General features: G+C 43.4%; 1 protein-coding gene across 1 annotated transcript in view; it reads right to left on the bottom strand.

The window, feature by feature from the left end:
* Positions 1–20746, bottom strand: part of snd1 (staphylococcal nuclease and tudor domain containing 1) — a 1317969-nt gene that overhangs the window by 1259129 nt on the left and 38094 nt on the right. The window contains exons 6-9 of the mRNA XM_072471188.1: positions 18246–18337; positions 11654–11812; positions 9493–9599; positions 2226–2316 (exon numbers count right to left, since the gene is read on the bottom strand). Coding sequence (XP_072327289.1) covers positions 2226–2316; positions 9493–9599; positions 11654–11812; positions 18246–18337 — 449 coding nt within the window. The remainder of the gene's footprint in view (positions 1–2225; positions 2317–9492; positions 9600–11653; positions 11813–18245; positions 18338–20746) is intronic.

Below are 20746 nucleotides of genomic sequence, written 5' to 3'. Positions count from 1 at the left end.
CCGGAAAGCAGTCAGGCCCCGGGGTGTTCCCCGACTCCATCCTACTAATACAGTCCATCACCTCCCTTATCCCCAATGGCTCCTCCAATGCCTCCCTCGTCCCCATCTCCAACTCTGGGAACTCCAACATGTCCAGAACCACCCATATCCTCCGCCTCCCCTACCTGCTCAGTCCTATACAGCCCCTTGTAGAAAGCCTTAAAACACCTCATTTATCCTCCCCGGCTCAGACACCACTGCCCTCCCCCTGCAAAATTTCCCTGGGCACTGCCGGACACCACAACTGGTGGGCTAACATGTGACTCAGCTTTCTCCCCAGACTCATACTCACGCCCCCCCCGTCGCCGTCCACAGCTGCCCCACCGCCTTATCCATTGACAGTCAGTCAAATTGCCCCCTGCAACTTCTTCCTCTCTGCCAAAACCTCCTTCATGGGGGACGCCGAGTATCGCCTGTCCACCTCAACTATCTCGTCCAATGAGATCACAATTCCTGCATATTCCACCCCTACTGTCCCCATCAGCACCGCCCGGCTCGCCATGAAAAAAAATCAATCCTGGAATGCAGCCTAAACAGAAGGAATACTGCCTTCCTCCAGGTTGCCGAACCTCCATGGGAATACCATCCCCATCCTTTCCATGAACCCTCCCTAGCTCTTTTGCCATTCTTGACCTTCCCATCGACTTAGGGCTCAACCCTAGTAGTAGTTGCACACCAAGATCTAGCAGGCACATGTAGACATTCCCTTGGCATATATTCCGTAAGCAGACTTCAGTCTTCACCAAAGCACTTGGTCCTACCCAATTCTCGAGAACTCTCTCTTTTCCTCTCTAAACCTACAGAACTGAGTTCTCTGATTAAACACAACAGACTGGATGTCTGCCGCTCCAGGTCTGCTTCTCTAACAATTATATTTTTCTAAAAAAAAAAAAAGAAAACCAATAATTTTCCTTTTAGGGCACAGCTGCAATTTTGTCCAATTGCTACCTCAGGGCTTTCTTGCTTCTCATAGCCTTTTAGCTGGGTCGGATGTTCAAGAGTAGTTGTAAACACACAGGTGAACCAAATTAAAATAAAAGTTAACAACTCCCAATTGCTCTTCAACGGAAACAAAAACGCTAGCCTTAGCCCTGAATCTAACCCACAGTAAAGACAGTTATAGTACTACAATAAATACTTGCCCTGCTCACTGATGCTGCCTAAATATTGAGGCACAATTCCAACCATGGTATGTTATCAATTCCGGTCGACTGTGTTAAGTTTCAATAGTCACCCAATTTCGTTTAAACACGTTCCTCTATTGATGTGGAACAGTAATACGCAGACCAGAAGATTCAAAGTTACTGAGTTAGCTGACCTTAGTCAAGAATCATAGAATTTACAATGCAGAAGGAGGCCATTCAGCGCATAGAGTCTGCACCGGCCCTTGGAAAGTGCACCCCACTCAAGCCCGCAATTCCACCCTATCCCATCCCCGTAACCCCACCTATCCTTTTGGACACAAAGGGGCAATTTAGCATGGCCAATCCACCTAACCTGCACATCTTTAGACAGTTTATTTCTTTGATGGGGTCATGGGGAAGAACACAGCCAGGGTTGCTGTTCACAATTGTTACTTAGTGATTCTTCGTAGAAAGTACACATGGGGATATTCGGCAAGTACCAGAGTGAACTCAGCTTTTGATGCCTTCCATTGTTAAAAGGCCTTTTGACGTAGGCGGGAACAGTGGGAGATAGAGGGATGCGTTACGCACTGAACTACGTTTACATTTGTATTTGTACCATTTATTGTTATAAAACCATAAATGCTTTAATAAAATGTTGTTTTTTTAAAAAGCCTTTTGACATTTACTTCTCAGGCTTACAATGCATTGCTATTTAGACAAAAGCTTCAGAATGGAAGCCCACCAAAAGTCGATGATTCTGGGTACCACATGGCAAAAATGAAGTTTAATTACAACACATCAGGGATTTGAAGCCACAAGTCTCAACCCAGCACCTGATCTCAGCCACATACAGTACCACCCCATCCAAAAGAGGAGTGATGGAGAAAAAAGAAAATGAGATTGAATCGTCTCTGCAGAATTATACTTTTATACCTCCCCAGTCATTTACTAACTAAACCAATGAACTGAGTAGGATACTCCCGACATTCCCAATCACTTTTTAAAAAAAAATTCACACTTAATTACTCCCCATTATTGATTGTCGGAATGGACACTAACCTTGGCCACAAAATGCTTGTCCTTCTGATCCATGTTAGCTGTTGGAGCCACGTAATCTTTCCAGATCCGGATTTTGCGTTCTTTGGCAGATCTGTCAACACAAGAAAGAGTATTTTAAGTGTATGACTGTATACCTTCAGCTAAAAAACAGGTATCACCGGAGGCAACGATCAATCAGAGCGCCAACCCCAAATGGTTATTAGCGAATGGAGGGGCCAAATGAAGAGCAAGGAGAAGAATGAGAGCAAGAGAGAAAATGCTGGTAAATCTCAGCTGGTCTGCCAGCATGTGAAGGGAGAGAAAAGAGCTAATGTTGTGAGTCCAGATGACCATTTGTCAAAGCTTTGATCTATACAAGAATGAGAGCTACTGATACAGCCTAGCACAGCTAGAGAAGGGGCCTTTTGGCAGTCTGGGTAAAGTTGAGATCTGTACTAATTTGTAGATGCAGCCATTGTACTTGTCAGAGTTGTTGCATTGCAACGGATTATTGTTTTGCCCGAAGAAGCCAAGATAGGTCCAATGGTCACCCCTAGAAGTCAGCAGGGATTGAGACTTCTCAATCATAGCGAAATGTAAGCTGTGAAAAAAATATCTGCCGCACATATCATGGGACTTCAGCTAGCCCCAGGACATTCGTGGCAGTCTCCACTTCACAGCCAACATTATGGCCTCTGAGCTTGTGACCCCAAAATCTCATCCCACGACCCCATTGAAAGTCACAAGCCAAGGTTTGGGAACCCCGAGAAAAAAAAAAATGGTGCATGCAAGTAGAGATTCTTGAAGCAGCACCTATTTGAGTCACTAAAGCTCAAAATGGCTGGAGGCAAGGTGCGCTTCTCAATTATTTCCCGCTCAACTTTTGAAACCAATAGGGTGGCACATTGGCACAGTGGTTAGCCCTCCTGCCTCAGCGCCAGGAACCTGGCTTCAATTCCAGCCTTGGTTGACTGTGTGGAGTTTCCACTTTCGCCCAGTGTCTGTGTGGATTTCCTCCAGGTGCTCCAGTTTTCTCCCACAGTCCAAAGGTGGATTAACAATGATAAATTGTCCCTTAGTGTCCAAAAATGTGCAGGGTAGTTGTTTTTGTTACAGGGATAGGGCCTAGGTAGGGTACTCTTTCAGGAAGTCAGTCCAGTCTCGATGGGCCAAATGGACTCCTTCTGCACTGTAGGGATCCTATAGAACTCTGCCTCCAGCTTGGTGACTACCAAAAACACATACCTTAGAAAGTTGAGGGAGGGATGAATGTAACATGAATCTTAGAAATCAAAGCTTAGGGGCGACATGGTGGTGGCTAACACTGTTGCCTCACGGCACTGAGGACCCAGGTTCGATCCCGGCCCGGGGTCACTGTCCATGAGGAGTTTGCACATTCTCCCCGTGTCTATGTGGGTCTCACCCCCACAACCAAAAGGTGCGCGGGATAGATGGACTGGCCATGCTAATTTGTCCTTTGATTGGGAGAAAAAACACAATTTAAAAAAAAGAAATGGAAGCCGAGAAGAGTATGGAAACCTTTGACAAAATGCAAGGATCTTTCTGCGTAAAGTCACTGCAACTAGCCAAATGCAATACACACATCTTTATTGCAACTGTATTTTAAACTGAGGTCTTGCCGTATGTGACAGATTAATGTAGCACCAAGAAAACGCAGGTTCATTACAAATGAGCTGATCAATCATAAATGCAAGGACTTCAAGACAAGAGTATTAGAGATAAAAATAGCCATTTTCATAAACTATATGTTTTATAAAAAATAAATTTAGAGTACCCAACCCTTTATTTTGCAATTAAGGGACAATTTTAGAGTGGCCAATTCACCTACTCTGCACATCTTTTTGGATTGTGGGGGTGAGACCCAGGCAGACACGGGGAGAACATGCAAACTCCACACGGGCAGTGACCCGGGTCGGGATTGAAGCCAGGTCCTCGGTGCTGTGAGACAGAAGTGCTAACCACTGCACCACCTTGCTGCCCCAACTACATATTTTATTTTTAACAAACTATGGAGCTCCTCAGTGCATAAATACATCGAACAGAACAGTATAATTAAGATGCAAACTCAACGAGAACAGTATGGAGAATGTACCCAGCGAAGGTGACTAGTTTTCTGTTCCAGATACACATTATGTAGGCAGGATCAAGTATTCGGTCACAATAGCCCATCAGTATTCACTGTTCCAGTGAACTCGTGAAAAGGACATTGGAACCAGACCATCTACACAAGTTGAACCGTAGTCCACTTTCGAGTCAGCATATGCAAGACTGGTCAATAGAGAAAATTTGAAGGTGTAAAAGTACAAAGATGCAGGTAATCCATCAAACTTTCTCCAAAAGCAGCTCTGAACTGACTAACTGAAGGACGAGGAGATGGGGAGGAAAGGCTGTTGAACTAGCACAACAATCATTTCAGAAGGTTGGTGACTAAAACAAGGTTATACTGTGCTAAGAAAACACACACCCCAGCCCCAGAGAGATAGAACTGAACAGGAACAATTCAACTCCAAAACAGTTTCCTCTATCATTTAGCCGATATAATGCAGCATCCCACACCACTGCTTACTGCCATTAGATGGCAAGCAAACACTACTTATTTATTCACCATTCTACTCAATTGTATTGATGCAATTCAGTCAGCGGACACATGTCCACCAGGATTAAGATATAGCTCAGGCAAGCTATTCAGAACATAGTTTGAAGGATTTTTCACATACGTGAATACATTGCGCCGCTAATATTTCCAGGATACTGTAAGTTCCCTTCTTGACTACCAATTTTGATCCGATCCCAGGAACATACATCAATGAATACATCATGAATACATCAATAAATTCACTTGAAAACAGAAAACTAAAATTTAAAATGTAATCTGGTTGCAAGGAAACAGGAGTCCGGAACAGATTTCAGAAGAACACTGGTGCTTGCTGTTAAGACTTTTATCTGCCTGGGGATGGACTTAACATGCATAGGAAAATCAACACCTCCCACTCACTCAGCAAATGCCTCTGCCAAACATTAGTATTCAGCTTACAGGAGATTTTACACTCATGACTTGTTTCCAAAAGTGAAAATCCAATGATTGATGGAGGCAGAATTAGTAGGGGAGAATATAAAAAATGGGAGCAATAGAGAAGCAATAGGCCATGGAGCCTGCACCATTATTCAATAAGACCATGCCTGATATTCTATCTCAACTCCACTTTTCCATCCTATCCCAAACTCAAGAGTCCAAAAATCTACCAATATGTCTTGAATACACTGGAGAATTCATATTCTTCAGGTACAAAATTCCAAAGATTCAAAATCTCCCACAGTGAAGACATTTCTTGTCATCCCAGTCCTAAATGAATGATCCTTTATTCTGATACTATAACCCCCTAGTACTAGACTTTGCAGCCATTGGAAACAGTCGTACCAGCATATGAATTAAGTGCAGTAGGCCATTCGGCCCTTCCATCCTGCTCTGCCTTTCAATAAGATCAGGTTGATCTGATCTTCACCTCAACTCCACATTCCCAACAATCCTGATAGCCTTTCACCCCCCCCCCCGACCCCCTCAACAAGAGCCCATCTACCTCAGCCTTAAAAATATTCGGACTGCTTTCACCCCTTTTGAAGAACAGTTCCATAGACTCACTACCTCAGAGAACAATTTCTCACCTTTCTGAAATGTGTGACCCCCTATTTTTAAACAGTGACCCCCCTATTCCAGAGGAACATCCTTTCCACATCCAAAGAACAAGAACAACACAGCACAGGAACAGGCCCTTCGGCCCTCCAAGCCTGTAACGGTCATGATACCAACCTTTGCCAAAACTCTCAGCAATTCCTTGTGCTGTATCCCTCTATACCCATCCTATCCATGTTTGTCAAGATGCCTTTTGAACGCCGTTAATGTATCTGCTTCCACAAACTCCCCTGGCAACCCGTTCCAGGCACTCACCACCCTCTGTGTAGAACTCAACTCTGTCACAATCCCATAGGATATGGTACAATCAAATCGCCTCTTATTCATCTAAACTGCAGTGGATACAAGCCTAGCTTGTCCAACATTTCCTCAAGCAACTCTCCCATTCCAGATATTAGCCTAGCAAACTTACTCTGAACTGCTTCCAACACACTTACACTTCCTTGCATAAGGAAACCAATACTATTCACAGTACTCCAGATGTGGTCTTACCAATGTCCTTTTTTAAGCGTGTGCAATAATACCAAGTCAGGCAATAGCTACGCAGTGAGTAATTGGAGCTCTCGGAGCCTCTCCTGAATTTTTTCGGGGCAGTCTTTAATGATGTGAGTCACTGAATGGGATGCACCACAACTACAGTCCTGGTTCCCTGCAAAACCCCACTCGCAGCAATTTGTTTTACAAAGGCCTTGGCTAGCGCAGAGTGCCCAATGTTGACTTGGCAGGTTGAAACTGAGCGGGTGGGTTGTGGGATCTGTGATGAAGGAATGGGTTTTTTTGGTTTTTTTTTTTTTAAAAAAGTGGTGGCATGTTGGTTCCATTTGTATTGCCACAGGACCTCTGCTGTTATTCTTTGGCACGGTGGTCTTAGCCATACAGCTTGGTGTAATGGGGAGCAAGCAGCAAGTTCTTGTATAGCAACAGGCTTGGGTTGATGCAGACAGTCACCAGTAATTTCATGTTGCAATCTCCCTCCTTATGTGATGGGGTGGGAGCCAGGGGGGGGGGTATCCGAGGTGATAAACATTGTTGTGGTGGGCTGGTTATCGACAAGACTGGTATGGATGTGTTGTACCACATTGGTGCACAGCACTCTACAGTCAAGTAGACGACAGCAAGAGCTGAGGTCCTTAAGGTTTGAGCATTGCACCCCATGAAGAGCCAGCAAGTTTGCGGAGGAGGTTCGTTCACATTTTGATCTTTGCTGCTGTCCTGCCCAGGTATATTTTCTATGTCAGTATTCGGTCAAAGGCAATGCCCTGTGTAACTGAAACATAACTTCTCTAATTTTGTATTCAATTCCCCTTGCAATAAACAATAACATTCTATTAGCTTGCTCAATTGCTGCACTTGCATATTAGCTTTTTGCAACTCCTACACAAGAACATCCAGATCTCTGCAATCTCTCACTATTTAGGGAATAGGCTTCGTTTTTATTCTTTGTGCCAAAATGGACAACTTCACATTTTCCCACATTATACTCCATTTGCCATGTCTTTGCCCACTCACTTAACCTATGCATACCCCTTTGGAGCCTCATGTCCACTTCACAACTTTCTTTATGGCCCATCTTTGTCTCATCAACAAATTTAACAATCATACCTTCGGTCCCTTCAGCCAAGTCATTTATATAAATTATAAAATGTTGAGCACCACGAATTACATTTTGCCAACCAAAAAAAATTACACATTTATGCCTACTCAGTTCCCCATTAGCCAGCCAATCTGCCATTTTACGAACTACACGGTGAACCTTCTAGTTTTTCACATAGCCTTTGGTGTGGCGCTTATCAAATGCCTTCGGAAAATCTAAATACAGTACATCCATCTTTACCCACAATATATGTTACTTCTTCAAACAACTCCAAATTGGTTGAACATGATTTCCCAGTCTCTCTACATCTACCATGTCAAGCCTTCCCAGAATCTTATGCGGTTCAATGAAATCACTTCTCATTCTTCCAAACTCTGGAGCATATGTTAATTCTCCTCAGCATAACCCTCTTCTTTTCTTTTTTTTTCCAATAAAGGGGCAATTTAGCGTGGCCAATCTGAGTTGTGGCGGTGAAACCCATGCAGACACAGAGAATGGGCAAACTTCACATGGCCAGTGACCCGGGGCCAGGAGCAGTGCTAACCACTGCGCCACCATGCCACCCAAGCTCAACCTGCTTATCCATAAATAGGAATTATTTTATTCATTCTTGGTGCGTGAGCATCCTGGCAATTTTTTGCCCATTCCTAATTGGTGGAGGTGGAAGTGTTGAGTAGCCTTCTTAAACACTATAGTCTAACAGGTGTAGTAAAGCCATCATGCTGTTGGGAAGGAAGTTCCAGGTTTTGCCCCAGTAACAGCAAGTTAGTTCCAAGTCAAGATGGTGTCCAATTTGAAGAGGAACTTGCAGATTCCCATGCGTCTGCCTTCCACACCCTTCTAGATGGCAGAGGTCATGGGTGTTTTTCTGATCAATGGCAAGCCACCACAAGAAGCTAGGGGTAGGTGATTCAGCCATGGTAATGCAGTTGAGCATCAAGGAAAGATGGTTAGTTCCTCTCCTGTGGGAGACGGTCACTCCTTGACACTTGCGTGGGGTAAATTTCACTTGCTGCTTATCAGTGCAAGCCTGAATGTTGTACAGGTCTTGCTGCATGCAGGTACACTCTGCTTCATTACGTGAAGAGCTGTGAATGGTGCTCAACACTGCACAAACATCAGCAAACATTCCCCACTTCTAGCATTATGTTGAAGGGAAGGTCGCTGATGAAGGAGCTGAAGCTGATTGGAGACTACCCGGAGGATGCCCGGCAGCAATGTCCTGAGACTGAGATGTTCAGCCTCCAACAACCACAATCATCTTCCTTTGTGCAGGTATTACTCCAATCCTCCTGATTCGCATGGACTTCAATTTTATTACTTTTAATATTTTGTGAATGTTTGTTGCACTCTGCTAATGCAAGAATATCCTTCTTGAAGGAGATTAAAAATGTACACAGTATTCCAAGTCTGTTCTCACCAAAGCCCCATATAGTTGCAGTGGGACTTCCTTCCTCTTATGCTCTAACCATGGCAAACACTAACACACCATTTTCCCAGCTAATTGCTCATTGTGTCTGCATGATTACTTCAAAATCCTTTCATTTTACATACAGGCACCGGAATGTGGCGACTAGGGGCTTTTCACAGTAACTTCATTGAAGCCTACTTGTGACAATAAGCGATTATTATGAATTGAGTACCATTGGTACAGTGTTCTGGTTGGAGGGGGGTGGAGCAAAGGTAAAATTTTTCCCTTTGACTTTCTCTCCCATACTCCAGGCACCAATTCGATGAGACATTTTGGCACCCTCTCCCACTCTTATCATTTGTTTTTGTGCAAGTGATTATAAAAAATAATTGCTTTTGTTTCACATATTTCAATATGAGCAATTGTTTGCACAGTGATCAAATGAAGTTTAAACTAGAAGGGGGTGCCATTGTCTACCTAATGAATTAAACACTCAAATTCACTATTGTATTTCTATTTGTGCTCAACAAAATATTTTCCACTTCCAAAGTTACGCAATTAAACAATTTACCGTTCACCAGCTCGGAGCTTTTCTGGGCCCTGGGTATAAACTGCAATCGACCAGTCAACACAACGAGCAAATCCTTCACGAAGCAGCAGCTCAGTGATATTACCATTCTGTGGATAAAATGAGAAGAAGTTAGTGTGTGTCGCTTTTTAAAAGACACTGGGTGGGATTTTCTGGCCGTTCACGTTGGCTGGATCTTGTGGTCCTGCCGACGGCATATTCCGCAGCAGCAAGGAGTGCATTCAACGGAAAATCCCGTTGACAGTGGTGGGACCAGAAGATCCTGCCACTGTCCTCCCGCGCTGCAGAACACACCACAAAGATTATTTACATTGGGTGGAATCTTGCACCCAATGTAAATAAACCACAAAATGCTTTTCTGGTTATGTCATCAAACAGAAACGGCAGTGCCTTCTCTTGCCTTTGCCTTTTGTAGCCCTTTGGTACAAGTAGTGCCATAAAATCCTCCATGACGCCTCTTCTCCTAAACTTTGAAGCAGATTGTTTTTCTTTTTGCAACCAGCATATGGCAGAATTGAGTAGCTTCAGCTGGTTTCAATCTTGCTGCTCACAATCAGATAGCTTCCCACAATCTTAACATAGCACAGGTGTGGTCGACAGCGTTTGCACAGCAATACGCTGATGACCAGTGCTGGCCTTGTTGCAAACATCGGGGAAAAAGCTGAACTCGTTGGAAAGAGAAAGTGACTGCCCTGGAGATGAAGGCAGCTTTTGACCAAGTATAAGAGAAGATCTAGCACAAAGGAGGATTGCCGTGACTGCTGCACCTCAATTATCTCAGTCCTGGAACATCAGGGTGATGGCCTTGGCCCAAATGGACTGTAGTGGTTCAAGGCAGCAGCTCAACCACCATCCTCTCATGGGCAATTAGGGATGGACAATAAATGTTGACTTAGCCAGCAATGCCCACATGCTGCGAAAGATGATAATCTACACCAATTGGTGAAAGAACGCCCCTTGATATTTCATACAAAAGGGTCCCAAGCATTCGTAGATGAGAAACAGTACCCACCAAGCAAAGGTTACGTTTTTTCAAAAGAAGAGATGAGAGCAGAAATGTATTCCAGTTGTCACCTGAGACACAGATACTTGTAGAAAAAAGGGAGTACAATGAAAACTACAGGCTGCAATAGTCCAAAGCAGCAGTTAACAAGTTCCACTGGTGTTCCGTAAGGGTCTGTCCTTCAGGTAGTCCACGATTTGATATAAATTGCAAGTTAATAACTTGCAACGCCAGGTCAATACCATAAGAGAAACTAAGCCAGAACCCACATGCCCACCACTCACATGGCATCGCGCAACCAGACTGGCTCCCACTTTCATGGCATGAGTCATCATAAGTGAAGAACAAGAATGTTGTTTTAGAAGTATGATTTATGTTACTGTTACAAAATACAACAAGATTGGTTTTCAACACCCACTAGGTTGAAAACAAAGATGAGGAATTAGCTGAACATGAAGCCCGACATAAGACGGAAACTTGGAACCAGGTATCGCCTCTTGTTGGCTCACCAAAAGCAATGCCTTTCCTCTCGTTAATTCCATGAGGTTTCGTTTGCAGTGGTAGGCAAAAGCGGGTGAGATTAGATTGTAGGTTGTCCACAGGATCTTTTGCCTCAAAAGGACTGCATGAGAATCACTGGTCTAAATTACTTCCATCAGGTGCACAATTGCCAATGTTTAGCACCCACACTTCATTAATATTCATCTGTTGGGATGATGCTTAAATCTGCAGCACCAGAGGAACTAGACAGCATACAGAGTACACTTATTCTTTTACCTCCAGGATACAGCAGTTTCCCAAAACATTATGATGGAACATCCTGTCCAAACGGATAATCAACTGCTACTTCGCAAGTAAATTTTAGACACCATCAGGAAATCCATACCACAGTAAACTTGAGAATAGTTGATGGGATAGACTGAAAAAAAATATCCTGCACCCGATTCATGCAACATCTGACAAGTATTTGATGGATAGTGCAGACTGCAATTTGCTGTATCTATATAATGTTGCACCTTGCAAGTGTTTCGTATTATGACAAAAATATTCCTAATTTTCAGATATATCTCTGCCCCGAGTGCACAATCTATGCCAAATGGCACAGGAAGAGCTTCTGTGGTTTCCTTTGTCAAAACTCACCGGGTGAAGAATGGTTCCTAGGATGACCTGATTCTGCACACTTTCCAAGATGATCTGGACATCCCTTTGCAGAAGGCGTGATTCTGTGAAAAACTTTGCTTCAGCTGCAAATGGTTCTGGTGTTTCTGCCCCATCGGCTTCACGTTTAAACGTCGGGCACTGTGCAAACAAAGTTGTGAAATAAATTAGAAACTCTGCATACGCTAGGAAATTATGGTAGAAGTTGCTTATTCCGGTCTGCTTTAGTAGTGTCAGGTCAGACTAACATATTACACCAATAATTATTTGGGCAGTACGAGCCACTCGAAGACATTGCAGGAATACAGCTGGAGCCACAACAGAAATTTAACTCAAATAATTTCAGTAATCCAGGAAGAAATTCCGTGTAAAAGTGGACTATTGTACAGCCATTGAGTACTGTCAGTTTGCCTCAGCTAATAGTACTCTCTGCAACCTACACGTAGATATTAAAAGTTGTAATGGACAGATCGTGGGCTGGATTTGCAAAATTATGTAATGGGTTAAAGGCTTGCTTGATGCAAAACCATCTTGTGGTTTAAACCTTAATGTGATGCTATTTAAATTTTTCTGAATAATTACAGCACCAGGAGTCCTCCATTTGGTCCTCTGCATGCCGACTGGCTTTCTGCAAGAGCAATTCACCTCTGCCACTCTCACCTTTTTCCTGTGGCTCTACACGTCTTTCTTTTTCAGCTAATCATTCAATTCAGTTTTGAATTCCTCGATTGAACCTGCCCCCACCACCCTCTCCAGCAAATCATTCCTGCTTTCCTTTTGCTGCATAAAAACAATTTTTTCTCATATCGCCATTGCTTCTTTCGTCAATTACCTTAAATCTCAGATTCTCAATTTTTCCATCAATGGGAACTATTTCTCCCCACCTATCCCCTCGGGATTTTGAATACCTCCACCAAATCCCATGTCCAGAACTGAAGCCCTTTGGTAACAATTCTCATGAATCTTTTCTGCATCCTCTCTAATACCTTCATTAGTCCAGTTGAGGCAGAACTAGGTTTTATACAGTTTAACATGATTACCTTGCTCTTGTACTCTACACCCCTATTATTAAAGCCCAGAATGAATTGCACTTTAGACTAGACTTGCACCTTTTAATTTAAAAGACCATAAGACAAAGGTGCAGAATTAGGCCATTCGGCCCATCGAGTCTGCTCTGCCATTCAATCATGGCTGATATGTTTCCCATCCCCATTCTCCCACCTTCCCCACAAAACCCCTGATCCCCTTATTAATCAAGAATCTATCTATTTCTGTCTCAGACACACTGTGATTTGGCCTCCACAGCTTCTGTGGCAAAGAATTCCGCAGATAATATTGGCTCTCTGCATTTTCCTAACAAAATGAATCACTTCATATATCTCTGCATTAGATTTAATCTATCTCTTGTCCACACATTCCACCACCGTTGTCCCGAATCATCGTTTGTAAAAGCTTCCCCACCAAGATTAAATTGACTGGCCTGTAGTTAAGAGGAAAAAGGAGACTTATGTAAGGCTGAGGAAACAAGGTTCAGACAGGGCATTGGAGGGATACAAGATAGCCAGGAGGGAACTGAAGAAAGGGATTAGGAGAGATAAGAGAGAGCATGAACAATCTTTGGCGGGTAGGATCAAGGAAAACCCCAAGGCCTTTTCCACATGTGAGAAATATGAGAATGACTAGAGCGAGGGTAGATCCGATCAAGGACAGTAGCGGGAGATTGTGTATTGAGTCTGAAGAGATAGGAGAGGTCTTGAACGAGCACTTTTCTTCTGGATTTACAAATGAGAGGGGCCATATTGTTGGAGAGGACAGTGTGAAACAGACTGGTAAGCTAGAGGAAATACTTGTTAGGAAGGAAGATGTGTTGGGCATTTTGAAAAACTTGAGAATAGACAAGTCCCCCGGGCTTATATATCCAAGGATTCTATGGGAAGCAAGAGATGAAATTGCAGAGCCGTTGGCAATGATCTTTTCGTCCTGTCAACAGGGATGGTACCAGTGGATTGGAGAGTGGCGAATGTTGTGCCCCTGTTCAAAAAAGGGAACAGGGATAACCCTGGGAATTACAGGCCAGTTAGTCTTATTTCGGTGGTAGGCAAAGTCATGGAAAGGGTACTGAAGGATTGGATTTCTGAGCATCTGGAAAGACACTGCTTGATTAGGGATAGTCAGCACGGATTTGTGAGGGGTAGGTCTTGCCTTACAAGTCTTATTGAATTCTTTGGGCAGGTGACCAAGCATGTGGATGAAGGTAAAGCAGTGGATGTAGTGTATATGGATTTTAGTAAGGCATTTGATAAGGTTCCCCATGGTAGACTTCTGCAGAAAGTAAGGAGGCATGGGATAGTGGGAAATTTGGCCAGTTGGATAACGAACTGGCTAACCGATAGAAGTCAGAGAGTGGTGGTGGATGGCAAATATTCAGCCTGGATCCGAGTTACCAGTGGCGTACCGCAGGGATCAGTTCTGGGTCCTCTGCTGTTTGTGATTTTCATTAATGGCTTGGATGAGGGAGTTGAAGGGTGGGTCAGTAAATTTGCAGACGATACGAAGATTGGTGGAGTTGTGGATAGTGAGGAGGGCTGTTGTCGGCTGCAAAGAGACATAGATAGGATGCAGAGCTGGGCTGAGAAGTGGCAGATGGAGTTTAACCCTGAAAAGTGAGGTTGTCCATTTTGGAAGGACAAATATGAATGCGGAATACAGGGTTAACGGTAGAGTTCTTGGCAATGTGGAGGAGCAGAGAGATCTTGGGGTCTATGTTCATACATCTTTGAAAGTTGCCACTCAAGTGGATAGAGCTGTGAAGAAGGCCTATGGTGTGCTAGCATTCAATAACAGAGGGATTGAATTTAAGAGCCGTGAGGTGATGATGCAGCTGTACAAAACTTTGGTACGGCCACATTTGGAGTACTGTGTACAGTTCTGGTCGCCTCATTTTAGGAAGGATGTGGAAGCTTTGGAAAAGGTGCAAAGAAGATTTACCAGGATGTTACCTGGAATGGAGAGTAGGTCTTACGAGGAAAGGTTGAGGGTGCTAGGCCTTTTCTCATTAGAATGGAGAAGGATGAGGGACGACTTGATAGAGGTTTATAAGATGATCACGGGAATAGATAAAGACAGTCAGATACTTTTTCCCCGGGTGGAACAAACCATCACAAGGGGACATAAATTTAAGGTGAATGGTGGAAGATATTGGGGGGATGTCAGAGGTAGGTTCTTTACCCAGAGAGTAGTGGGGGCATGGAATGCACTGCCTGTGGAAGTAGTGGAGTCGGAAACATTAGGGACCGTCAAGCAGTTATTGGATAGGTACATGGATTACAGTAAAATTATATAGTGTAGATTTATTTGTTCTTAAGGGCAGCACGGTAGCATTGTGGATAGCACAATTGCTTCACAGCTCCAGGGTTCCAGGTTCGATTCTGGCTTGGGTCATTGTCTGTGCGGAGTCTGCACATCCTCCCAGTGTCTTTGTGGGTTTCCTCCGGGTGCTCCGGTTTCCTCCCACAGTCCAAAGATGTGCAGGTTAGGTGGATTGGCCATGATAAATTGCCCTTAGTGTCCAAAATTGCCCTTAGTGTTGTGTGGGGTTACTGGGTTATGGGGATAAGGTGGAGGTGTTAACCGTGGATAGGGTGCTCTTTCCAAGAGCCGGTGCAGACTCAATGGGCCCAATGGCCTCCTTCTGCACTGTAAATTCAATGATAATCTATGATTAATCTAGGACAAAGGTTCGGCACAACATCATGGGCCAAAAGGCCTGTTCTGTGCTGTATTTTTCTATGTTCTGTGTCGTTGCTGGGCTTATCTTTATATCCTTTTTTGAATAAAGGCGTAGCATTTGTATTTCTCAAGTTCGGTGCAACCACCCTGATTCTAGACAAATATTATGGCCAATGCCTCTGCAATTTCCACACACTATTCCTCGGGTATCTTTGGATTCATCTCACCCAGTCCTGATGCCTTATCAACTTTATGGAGACAGCCTACTCCATACCTTCCCATCAATTTTAACCCTTCAAGTGAGTGAATAGCTTCCTCTTTCACCATAACTTGGGCAGCATCATCTTCCTTGGTAAAGACAAATGCGAAGCATTCATTTAATACCTCAATTTAACTTAATACCTCTTCGAGCATAACACAAGAACCAGAAGGAGTAGGCGATTCAGCCCCTCGAGTCGCTGTCATGCAGTACGATCATGGCTGATCTCATCTCAGCCTCACATCCAACTTCCTACCCATTCCCCATAACCCTTCATTCCACCACTAATTAAAAACCTATCTATCTCCTCCATAAATGTGTTTTGTGTTCCAGCGTCCACTGGATTTACATCATCCCTCAAGCAAGGGGACCAAAACTGTGCACAGTATTCCAGATGCCGTCTCACCAATGCCCTATACAATAGCAACCGCAGCTCCCTACTTTTCTGCTCTATTCCATTAGCAATGAGTGCCAAAATTCTATTTGCCCTTCCTTATTACCTGCTGCACCTGGCATCATGGCTAAAATGGCATCATGTTTGCAATTCCACAGACCATAGAGTGGCTGTTGCAGGAACTAGACAATCTCTAATTTCAGGTAGGATGTTGAAATGTAGAATGGTCTTTGCTCTGTACTGTATTTTGCAATATTTGATCTAAAAAAGCTGGACTGACAATGTAAAGGGAGTTTTACTCCATCTGCATGCTATCCAAGGCCTTGAGTGCTTAATGATGATAGAGGCGGTCAGAAATGCAAGTGCTCCATTCCTCAGCACGTCATCACTGAGCACAAAATAATATATTTTTAAAAATTAAATCTCCTGCGATACTGCTCTCAATAAATCAAATGTACAATATGTTATTCTACTATTGAAGCAAAGCAGTGTTTAAATTCTTCTTGCTCGGAGGTCAGAAAATCTAACTGGCGTAAGGAAGCACAAGCAGAGGTGATTCTAAATTTAAATGTTTGATCAGTGAACTTTGTAGATTGAAACATGTTAGCCAAGTTCAGGTTCCAAATAAAACAAACAGAATTTTAAAATGGTTTTGTGAGAAGTTTCTGAATGGGAAGTATAATGTTTACCAGAAATTTATAAATATATTGTTAATAGTAACAGACATCTGAGCTCACAATTCTGCTTCCAAAATTGTTTGATTTTAAGGAATATCCTATATGTCACACAAGCAACACAAAACAGAAAATAAGTAAATACTGCATTCATATGGTGTACCTTTCACAACCCCAAGATATCCCAGAGCCAACTAAGTACTTTTGAAGTACAGTCACTTAAAGAAAACATGGCAGCCAATTTCTCCCCTCAAGCTCCCACCAACAATGTGATAATGACCAGATAATAGTGTTTGCTTTTGGCGATATTGATTGTTTGGCCAAGGTACTAAGGAAAGCCCCCATGTCTGTTAAGAGAAGGTGAAGTGCAGAGGGTGAAAACACGAAGGAGGTCATGCACTTACTGAGAAGGACAAATCACAAAGCTATCCTTGTACAATAGCTGGATTCACAGCATATTTTACTGATACTTCAAGCAGTGATGGACAGCACAGGAAAGCCAGGGGCAGGAAAGAATATAAACAAAAAATAAGTTACGCTCCAATCATTTGAAGCTCATGTGTCATGGAATAATTTACTCCCGTGACACTATCAGCAGCCAGCTCAGAAAACAGCTTCAAGGTGGGGCACTACTGGAGTGGGGAGTGGGTGGTGCATATCCTCTGACTAGCAACTTCTCTCAGCAACAAGATTTAGTTTAAAAATAATCAAAGGTTTAGGATTACAGGTGTTCATATCCATCCTCCATGGTAGAGATGAACTCTATCAATATTAAACTTCAGCAGCAAAATTTAATTCTCAAATGAAAAATACGGAATTACCAAATGGATGGATTAAAACACAACCTTGTAGAAAATTATAATTTTTTTTATGGAGGTGAAAGGGAAAATTAAATGGCAACAAAAATATAGACTTATTCTTAAATATTACGCATTGAGGTGAGGGAGCTTTTGCTTCCAAAATATATTTCAATTTAACCTCTACTTCCAACTATTCCCACTGCCCTCTGCTTTCAGAGGCTCATACAAAGTTAAAAACAGAAAATATTCCAAATACTCAGCAGATCAAGCAGCATCTATGAACAGATCAAGCAGCATCTATGAACAGAGACAGAGTTAATGTTTTGTTCATCAGAACAGGTCTGAGTTTTGATGAAAGATCATCAACCTGAAAAGTTAACTCTCTTTCTCTCTCCACAGCATTTCCAGTTCTTCTCTCAGATCACTCTCCCCAGCAGCTGAAGTATTTTGCTTTTGAGCAGTGTTGAGTATTGGCAGCCAAAGTTAAACAAAAGAATCACGTTTTATCATTTTGACAGACATTCTGAAAACACAAGGATTGTGATTGGACAATTATCGAAGGTGCAATAATTTTGTTTTGATTAAAGGGTGGTACAGTGCATTAGAAAAACTGAGTTTACAAGGTCAGCCATGCCCAGTTGGAAATCAGTCTGAACCTGCAGACAAGTCAATACAGTTATATGTTAAATGTAACATAGATCTTTTTAGACAAATGTACCTTGACACCAGAAAGCATAACTGTCACCAGGTAGTAGTCTGGCAGCAACAAAGCTCTCACGACACTTCCATCTCGTACATGCTCAATAACAGCTGTTCAAAGAAGAAGAAAAAAATCAGTCCACATCCCATGAACAACAGAAACTTGCATTAGTGTGACATCTTTAATGTAGAAAAGAGGCGTTTACAGAGCAGAGAAACAGAATCACATCAGCCCCTGAGCCAAGAGGTGATCAAAAATTAGTCAAAGGGTTTTTCTATTAAACATAAAAAGTTGAAGAAAAGTGAAGAGAGGAGGACTCAAGGAATGGTGCCAGTGTTCATCCCAATGTAGCTAATGGTTATATCAATAGGTAAGAGAGATGGAGAAAGCCACATTCAGGAAGTTGCAGAGCAGGAGGTTAGAGAAGGGTGAAGAGATTGAGTATGCACAATCATGGAGGGGGTTTGAATTGCAAAACATTAAACTTCACACTGGGGGCATGATAGTGATATTGACTAGGGACAATGGATCTGGCTGAGCTTTGAATAAGTTGGGAGTTCATAGTAGAGGATGGGAGACCAGCAACAATTGGCACTGGAGCCCAGAATTGGCAAAGGCATACTGGGGTGAGGCAAGGATGGAGGTGGGTGATGTTGTGGAGAAGTAAGTTCTGATGATGCCTTGATTCCACAATCACCTGACAAAGAAGCAAAAGTTCTATGACAGAACAAAGGCTAAAATCAGAAAATAAGAAATGGAAAGTTCCAGCCCAAAGTCCTGATCCCTGACAACAATGTACACTCTCCATGCTAGAGAATGAATTAGTCAGATGCTATCTGCAACAGCAAACACTTGCATTTTTATAGCAATTAATTTAAAACCTCCAATAAACACTGTAACGGACAATTTGACACAGAACTAGCTACGGCAGGCATGTCAACCTGCAGATCTCAGGAGCCCTCTATTTGGCCCCCGGAGTGATTTGAAAATGCAGTAAGATGGGCTAGTGAGTTTGAAGATTTCTGTGGGGGACTGCTCCTACAATCACAGCCAGTTTCTCTGCCATGTTTGCTGCTGATAGGCTCACTAATGAGTGGATGAGGAACAAACAAAGGCAACCAAGTATGTGGAGATCGAAAGATTTTGGGGTGTGTTGGACCACCACTCACTATGCTTTCCCCTAGCTCCCTTCAACAGGCACCCACGTGCAGGTGCCCCTCATCCTCATTCCAGGTCTCTCTTTCTGCTGTCATCGCACCTATCCAACCCCAGTTGATTTAGGGGGTGAACAAAGAACAAAGAAATGTACAGCACAGGAACAGGCCCTTCGGCCCTCCAAGCCCGTGCCGACCATGCTGCCCGACTAAACTACAATCTTCTACACTTCCTGGGTCCGTATCCCTCTATTCCCATCCTATTCATGTATTTGTCAAGATGCCCCTTAAATGTCACTATCGTCCCTGCTTCCACCACCTCCTCCGGTAGCGAGTTCCAGGCACCCACTACCCTCTGCGTAAAAAACTTGCCTTGTACATCTACTCTAAACCTTGCCCCTCTCACCTTAAACCTATGCCCCCTAGTAATTGACCCCTCTACCCTGGGGAAAAGCCTCTGACTATCCACTCTGTCTATGCCCCTCATAATGTCTATGCCCCTCATGAGCGCATACGTGAGCCAGATGTGTGTGTGAAAGCTCAACTCAGTGCCAATAGCATGTCAAGTTTGCAAGCAGTTTGGTTCAGCCTCAGTTGCCAGGGAGAAGGATAGAATCATTGGCTAGGGAACCAAGTTTGAAGCGTGAACCAAAGATAATGGCTTTAGTCTGGCCAATACTTAATTGGGGGAAATTCTTCCTCGTCCAGCATAAACTAGCAATCTTACAACTTATAGACAGGGAGACGTCAATATAGTACTGGGTGTTACAGATGTATATGTGAAAACCGACTTCCTTATAGATGAGAGATAGGAGGAAAAGGGCGAGAGCGGGAAAGGAAGTAATTGCAGGTGATACTCTAGCTATGATTGGATAGATCAGAATGGAACCAGGCTAGCACAGTCCCACCAGCTGGATGACAAGTGGCAAGGCACAAAATACAGGACTATCTGCATGCCAAACAACAGAAGCAGCAAGAGATAGGTGGAGCGAAGCAATCCCACAACCAGCAGGTCAGACCAAAGCTACGATGGAAGAGCTAAGCACATCAATACAAAAGGCAAGCATTTGATCACCAACATGAGCCAGAGGTATTAAGTGCATGATCCATCTCAGCCTCCTCCCAAGTCCCCAGCACCACAACATGCCAGTCCTCAGCCAATTTGATTCACTCCACATGTCAAGAAACAGCTGAAGGCCTGGTGGGCTAATGGACAGAGGAAAGTGGCTGGGGCAGCTGATCAGATGATCTCAATCTTATTTACAAAGAAGTCCATGAGGCGCAAGTTGGCTATGATATACTGGGAAACGTTACTTAAAGGGATAGGCAATGGCAAACATTCATGGAGCGCATAGGGGAACTGCA

The sequence above is a fragment of the Scyliorhinus torazame genome, chromosome 13 (assembly GCF_047496885.1).
Source record: "Scyliorhinus torazame isolate Kashiwa2021f chromosome 13, sScyTor2.1, whole genome shotgun sequence".
NCBI classification, from domain to species: Eukaryota; Metazoa; Chordata; class Chondrichthyes; order Carcharhiniformes; family Scyliorhinidae; genus Scyliorhinus; species Scyliorhinus torazame.
Note: the sequence above shows the minus strand (reverse complement) of the source record. Positions and strands in the feature narration are given on the sequence as shown.